Source organism: Trichosurus vulpecula, chromosome 1 (genome assembly GCF_011100635.1).
Source record: "Trichosurus vulpecula isolate mTriVul1 chromosome 1, mTriVul1.pri, whole genome shotgun sequence".
NCBI classification, from domain to species: domain Eukaryota; kingdom Metazoa; phylum Chordata; class Mammalia; order Diprotodontia; family Phalangeridae; genus Trichosurus; species Trichosurus vulpecula.
Genome location: NC_050573.1, coordinates 75,522,589 through 75,529,906, shown reverse-complemented (window position 1 = coordinate 75,529,906; position 7,318 = coordinate 75,522,589). Strand labels below are relative to the sequence as shown.

At 48.2% G+C, this 7,318-nt stretch overlaps 1 protein-coding gene across 2 annotated transcripts in view; it reads right to left on the bottom strand.

Moving 5' to 3' along the window:
• Positions 1–1,999: 1,999 nt before the first annotated feature.
• Positions 2,000–7,318, bottom strand: part of CACNA1A (calcium voltage-gated channel subunit alpha1 A) — a 255,770-nt gene continuing 250,451 nt past the window's right edge. For both annotated transcript variants that reach the window (XM_036755983.1, XM_036755973.1), the window contains exons 46-47: positions 4,985–5,235; positions 2,000–3,464 (exon numbers count right to left, since the gene is read on the bottom strand). In XM_036755983.1, coding sequence (XP_036611878.1) covers positions 2,769–3,464; positions 4,985–5,235 — 947 coding nt within the window. In that variant the 3' untranslated portion in view covers positions 2,000–2,768. The remainder of the gene's footprint in view (positions 3,465–4,984; positions 5,236–7,318) is intronic.

Here is a 7,318-nt window from a genome sequence, read left to right as displayed (position 1 = left end):
GATTAGATTTGTTATTCTGAGCCCTGGAAGGCAAAATTAGAATTAATGCCTGGAAGTTTCAGAGAGGTAGATTTAGGCTCAGTTTAAAGGGGGGGGGGGCAAACCCAACAAACAAACAAACAAAAAACACAACCTTCTACCACTTGAGCTAACCAAAAGTAGAATTTGCTGCTTTGAGAAATGAGGGGGTCTTCAAACAGTGGCTGAATGCCCACTTGTTGGCGAGAAGGGAATTCTTACTTCTAGAGTGTATTCGACTAGGTGTTTTTCAAGGCTCCTTCCAACTCAGACCCTGTGATTCATTGCTCACCTGCCACCAAGTCATGTCCTAGGGTTCTTCTGTAACCACCTGATGTTCAGTGACTTAGCCTGAGCTTCATTGGCTAAGCTTGGTGAAAGGACCTGGGCATTAGTAGTAACTTGCCAAGGACCTTAGACATATTTCCTCAGTAATTTGTGAACCCAAAACTCGATTTGAAAGGACCCAGCTTCAGTGTTAGGGGCTTAGCAATCTCTTCATAGGAGCCATGAAAAGGTTTGGGCTGAAATTGAGAGGAATGCACTGAGCAAGGGACCAGATTGTGTCCGTACCACTTCGGCCTCCTCGTTCCTGCTCACTATTTGGTCTTCATATGGTATGGGGATAGGACTAGCATCTGGCTGATCCAGCCTTCTCCTTAAGACCTTTATCTAAGGAGAACCAGGGAGAGAGAGATGTAGGCTCCCCCTAAATGGTTGGAAAGGGGAGTTGAAGACAGTCGAATTCTTGAGGCTTGGGGAACTTGGAGGATCAAAGAGCCCCTCAGTCTTCCATGAAGAACTGGGAGCAGCTTACTCATTTCTCCTGCAACCCTTTGGCTCACCTCAACCAATGTGAATATTCTTGTTGGCCTTGGACCTCAATTGCAGGGGCTCAGAAAGAAAGGAGTTCTGCCTGAAAGCAAAACGATGTGTCAGGCAGCTCATCGCTTCTAGCAGGACTCAGTCCATGATCCCATAATATACTCCTTCTGGCTCCAACTTGGCACCAGCAGAAACAAATGAAACAAAACTCATTAAGCCAAAGCTAACCTGGCCAGGACAAGCTAGCCATTCCACAGAGAACTTGCACAGGGCAGCAAGACAGATGTAACAGGTAGCTCTTGGTGAAACCTCACAAAGAGTGTTTTATAATAAACCAATAGCCACAGCCTCTCCTATCTCTTGGCATCCAGGGCCTACAGCTTCCTAGGATGCTCTGAGCCAGTCAGGTGTTACCACTACTTGGAACCCCAGGGAGTGCAGTCCATGGACAGAATATTTCATCATTGGCATGTAGAAGCCAGGTGTGAGGTCCCCACAATAAAGGTTCAAGGGGGCAGGGAGCAAGAGGAGGGCAGGGCATCTGCTTTGAGTTCTAGCTCCAAAAGTCAGTTCTGATTGGCTTTTCAAAGACATCCTGTTAGGGAAGGCAAAGGTTACTCCAGTTTCTCTTGGCTAGGGAGTCTCTTACCTAGCTCACCTCCCTTCACCCTTCTTTCCTGGTTCAGGGCCTTTCTGATTCATCATTGTCAATAACTTGTACTTTGGAGAAAAAGGAGAGAAAAATACTGCTTTCTTTGTCGTCTCCGGAAAAAGCTTGCTTGTGATTATGAGCCCTTACCAAGAGGAGGACTAAGAACATGGCAACCCAAAAACCCTTTTGGTTTGATTTGTTTTTGTTTTTTTTATTTTTTGTTTTCTTTTGAATTTCATGCAATAATTCACAGTCCCAAGCCCACAGTTTTCAAACAAAGTAGGAAAAAGGAAAAAAGAAGCAAAGGAATTGGTGGTTTTGTTTTTTGTCATTGTTTCAAGCAGGACCAAATGTCAGAAAAAATGCTGCTTTTCTCAATCTTTTTTTTGTCCTTTTTAAAATTTAGTTTATTTTTTAAAATTTATTTCTGCAGGCAGTATTAATAGGGTTTGGTATAACCAGCAAGCACTCCTCTGTGTGTGTGTGTGTGTGTGTGTGTGTGTGTATGTATGTGTGTGTGCACACTCGCAGGTCTGTCTCAGTGTAGAGGAAGGTCTGCATAGGGGTGGGAGGGGAGGGGAAAGGGGAGGTGTGCTGTGTGCATTTATATTGCATCAGGTCCCTCTTCGCCAGGAGAATGGGCATTAATTCTTCTTGTCATTCATTAGGGAAAGGAAAAGTTTAATTGAGATGATAAAACTCATCAATAGAGGTTTTCTTTTTTCTTCCCATTTTACTTTTTAAAAATGTGTTTTTTCCTCTTTTTCCTTTTCCCCAAAGTTCTCCAAAGTTGCTGAACAAATTCAAACTCCCTTTAGCTATGTGGTTTGTCCTCCTGAAGGGCTCTAAGGTAGATAGATGTTCCAGGAAAAGTGTCTGCTCTGGCATGATTCAGCAGGTCCCCAGACCTGCAAGCTGTAGCCTTTTCTTCTCAAGGATTATCCTAATTTTGTCTATAAAGGACAGACATATTCTGGATCCTTGTTCCTACCTCTTGTTACTGCCCTCCTGTTTACATCCTCAAGAAAGTTTTTTCTTTCTTCCCTTTTATGAAAATCTTCGTTTTCCGGCTTCCCTTCCCAACTTGTCCCTCCCCTTGCCCATCCCTGCTTGGCAAATTTAACAAGAGTTTGAAATTAAAAAACATTTTTTCCACTTTTCATGACAGTTATTGTAATTTTGTCTTCTGGGTGTAGGTTCATGTGTGAATGAGGGGAGTTTGGGGGCTGTGTGTGTGTGAGTGTGTGTGTGTGAGGCGCACACACATCAGGACTTAGCACCAGTCATCATCGTCAGTCTCACTATAGGGTTCGTGCAGTCCTTTCCGGGGGCCTTGCCCTCGATGCCTGGCCAGTCCGTGGGTAGGATAGTAGCCATTTGGTAATCGCCGTCCGTGTCTGGAGGGCGAGACTGAGGCTGGGCCTCCTGCCCGGGAAGTCCTGGGCGACCGCCCCGTACCAGAGGAGGCATGTGGCGGGGTATCATAAGTGAAGGCTGCCTCTTCGCTCCCTGGGCCGTCGGCGTCGTAGTCTGAGCTCTGATAGTAGCCGCCGTGGTGCCGGGGTCCTGGGTGCCCCTCTGAGGTATGGGGGCTAGGTGCTGGCCACCGGGACCCAGCGTGGCGGTAAGCCCTCGGGGACTCATTTCTTGGTGGGGCAGTGGCATGCCGCTCCATTCCCGGCGAGCGGCTACTGCCGTGGCCCCCTCCAGAGGGTCGTTCCCCCACCTGGTGCTCGGCAGAGGGGGCCTGGTACCTCCGTGGTCCAGGAGTGGAGGATCTGCAGGGGCGCACTGACTGCTGCGGCTGCGGCGGCTGGGGACCTGCGCTGCCAGCCTTACGGATCACTGGGGAATAGGACACATGTGGCCTGGGGGTGGAGGGGGTCTGGGGGAGCTGGCGGCGTCCACGCCGCGGTGTGCTGGTACCAGATGTTGAGGGGACTGGGCTTCCACTTACGGAACTACTGCCCTACACGAAAATTGAAACAAAGGAAATCAAAAAAAAATATACAACAAAATCAACCAAGAAGAGACAGGAGGAAACAGAGGACGAGACGGAGAGAAGGAGGCAAAGGAAACAACAGAAAAGAAAACCCAACAGAAAACAGAGGAGGGAGGGGAAGGAGAAACACAACATTTTAATGGAGAAAAGGAGGAAAGCAACAGCCACAGGGAAGGGGAAATAAGAGACAACAAGGGAGATAAAGTAAAAAACAAACACAAAAACAGTGAGAAGAGAAATGAGAAATGGAGTTTTGTAAGTTTCGGGGTTTAAAGTAGCAAAAGTTCCCAAAATTACTCACGAGTCCAGAGGACAGAAATAAATCATAATTGAAACCAAAAAAGGGAAGCCAAGGGTTAAAGGAAAAAAAAAAACACAGCAGGGCAGCGGGCAAGGGACATGAGCCAGGGCCAGGCAGGGCCAACTGAGCTGAGGCACTGTCCAGAAAACCAAAACGGGATTTCAAACAACTTAAACAAAAGTAGCCGCAGTAGAAGAGAATGGCGTGGGCAGGGATAGAGGGCACTGAGCTTGTGGTCACTGGGGTGGAGCTGATGGCTGATGGAGCGCCCTCCTGGGCATGGTAGCCACTTCAGAGAGCTGGGCATCTATCCCCCAAGGGGAATGAGTGTCCCACTCTCATTTAGTCTTGTGTAAGGGGGGTGCTAACTCCTTCTACCCCCATTACATCATGGGCTGTCATGGGACCTGGAACACAGGGAATTGTGGAGGACAGCTGCTGTGGCTGAGGCAAGGAGAGTTTCTGGGCTTGGCCTGTGTCCCTTCCCCAACTCCAGGTATGGGTCAGCAGGCTTTCCTCCCAGGGGAGGGGAGGGCAGGGGAGGAGAAAGGAAGGGAATGTGTGGCTGTGAGGGCAGAAGGGAGGGTGAGCTAGTCTACTGTAGGGCTTTGGCTTCTACCCATCCTACTCTTTCTTGCCCAGTTTTTTTTTTTCTTACAGCTGCAGCAGTTGCTTGACCTTTGCCTACGTGGTTGAGCTCATGGTTGGTTAGTCTGGGGAGATTCATTGCCTACCTTCTTCTCACCAGTTCAGTGGTTCCCAACACAAATTTCTTTCAGGTACTGACCTGAAAGGGCCTTGGTACACAAGCTACCCTTCACTATTTGTTAGTGCTTGTTTCTGCCTATGCATCTCTGCCCTTTGCTCTCTGTTGCTACCTGCCTCTCTGTATGTCCTGGAGTGTAACCCACCACCTTCTGTTTACTCTGGGACTGGGGGAACCCACTGGAGTGAGTAGGTCCTGAAGGAGAGCTGCGACAAGAACAGGCCCCACTGCTATGAGCAAGACTGCTCAGGACGTAGTGGAAGATAACTTGATGGGGGACCAGTCTTACCCAGCCTCCCAAATTAGATTTCTCTTAAGCCTTGCCCTTAAAGCTCTCAGCCTGACCTTTCACTCCTCATACCTCTGTGTTCTCCATGACCAAGTGGAACCAGGGGGAGAGGGGCAATATGCCAGACCCACCTGCCTATGAGCCATATGCTCCCGGCCCTCGCTGGGGGAACGAGACCAGCGCTGGTCTCGGGCTCGGGGCCGTCCATACTCAGACCGCTCCTGGGAATAGCGCTCCTTGTCAGAGGATGGGTGGTGGTGGTGGTGGTGGTGGTGATGGTGTTGATGGTGTTTTCGGTCCTTGGGCCTTCCTCGCTCCTGGTCTCGATCTTTTGAAGGCAGATCCCCAGACTGGGTGGTAATGCTTAGGTCTGTTCCCAAGCCTGGGCCAGAAATAGGAAGAGATGGCCATGACACATGAGAGATGGGTAAGGGAGGCAGGAATGCCTTAAGTACTTTTGCCCTGCCCTTAGGCTTCAGACCTAGTGGGGAAACTGTTTTGAAGAAACTGAGGGGAACTTGGTTGGGGGAGACTGCCAAAGTTACTCACCACCCCCTCTCCTGACACTTCTCACTTCTCTCTTGTTTCCTACCCTCAGCCTCCTTGTGCAAAGACTTTCTACAAATGCTCTCCTTCCCTGGACTTTGCTTCCCTACTCAGTGTCCTCAAACAGCTCTTTGAGCCCCCAAACTGTGTCTCCCACTGGACTTGGATCTAGTTCTCTGGCGAGCGGCCCATTCTCTGACCCTCACAGTCTTTACTAGCCCTGTTCTGTAGAAGGTTCCTACAGCGTTTCCAAGTTTGACTCCTCTCCAGATGCTTAAAGGGCATCTCCACTAAGGTGCTTCTAAGGTCTGGAAACTTAAGTGTCAAAACCATACTTTCCGACCAACTTGCCCATTTCTATCATCAACATCAGCCCTGATTATGCTCCCCCTGCTCATCCTTTGACTTGCTCCTTAGATCAGACATTGGTCCATCTCTCATCTCCACAGACACCATTCTAGACTTTCCAGGTCCTCACTACCTCATGCTTCCACTTGGTGTCCTTTGTTCAGCTTCAGTCCACCTGAACCCTCCTACAAAGGACATTTCTATCCTATCATTCTTCTCCTTAAAAGACTTCGATGATCAATACAGACTCTTCAGTCTGCCATTTAAGCTCTCCACCAGCAAGAACTCTTGCCATAGTATTTCAGAGTTGAAAGCAACCTTTGGCATGATTTAATTCAGCTTCTTCATTTTATAGGTGAGGAAACTGAACACCAAGGAGGTTAAGTGACTTGTCCAAGGTTACTTACATAGGTATTATTAAAGATTATAGCAGAAGTGGCAGAGGTGGTAAGTTGACTAAGACCCCTATATCAGATTGGTCTTCTCATTCCTTCCATGTATACTTTATCCATCTCTGCCTTTACTCATGCAAGTCCTTCATCGTGGAAGGCCCTTCTACCTTCTTTATCCTAATCCTATTTACTTTTAATTTTTATTGATAAATTTTGTTTCGATGCATCATGAAACCCTTACTAGGCTCCCAGCATTCTAATCCTATTTGTCCAGATGATGCCTCCTTCCTCTATGAAACCCTCCTTGAAGTATGATCACAATAATATTATGGAATTTAGAGCCCAAAGGGACTTTAGTCCAGTTCCTGCATTTTCTAGACAAGGACATTTTAAGGCCAGGGTTGGGAAATGATTTGTCCAAACAACTGGCAGAACTTGGAACATGAACCCAGGTTTTTAGACTCCAAACTCTTCATTTTCACCCTGCCCACCTTACCTGGGACCCCCTCTCTTTGTATCCATTCTATATAATTGGCATAGAATACGCACATTGGCTTACTCTGCCTTCCAGTCTCTTGTATCTCACGTAGGATATCGCCTTCTCTAGAGGGGACCACATCCTCTGTCCTTCCTCAATGTCCTTGGTATGCCAGGGTCATTCATCCTTGCCTCAGGTAACTTTGCTGTTAGTTCTGCCAGGAATAGCCCCTCTCCTCTCCTAGCTCCTCTTAGGTTCCACCTCCTGCAGAATGAAGCTTTCCCTGACTACTCCAGTTAACACTAGCCCCTCTGTTCTCTAAACTCCCAATGCCTTTCACAATCGCACAATTTAATATTTTGGTGTTCTCTGAGTATTTCACATGGGTCAGTCCAGCCTCCCTCATCAGACTTTGAGTTTCTTGTGTCTCTACCCCACTCTCCAAATGCTGGGAACAGTGCAGACCACCCAGCAGATGAGCTTCTCTATTTGTTCCTTCCCCAAAGGGTGGGCTCAGCAGTCATGTGAGTTCCCTAGCAATCACTACCACGTAACCCTGGGGCCAGGCCTAGCTCAGGGCAGGGCAAGCTCTGGGATGCTACCTCTATGCTTTACATCCAAGTCTCTGAGGGGGAAGGGCAGAGGAATCAAACAGAGGGGTCGATCCAGTTGTTCTCTGGCTTGCTTTTTGGGTTCTCCAG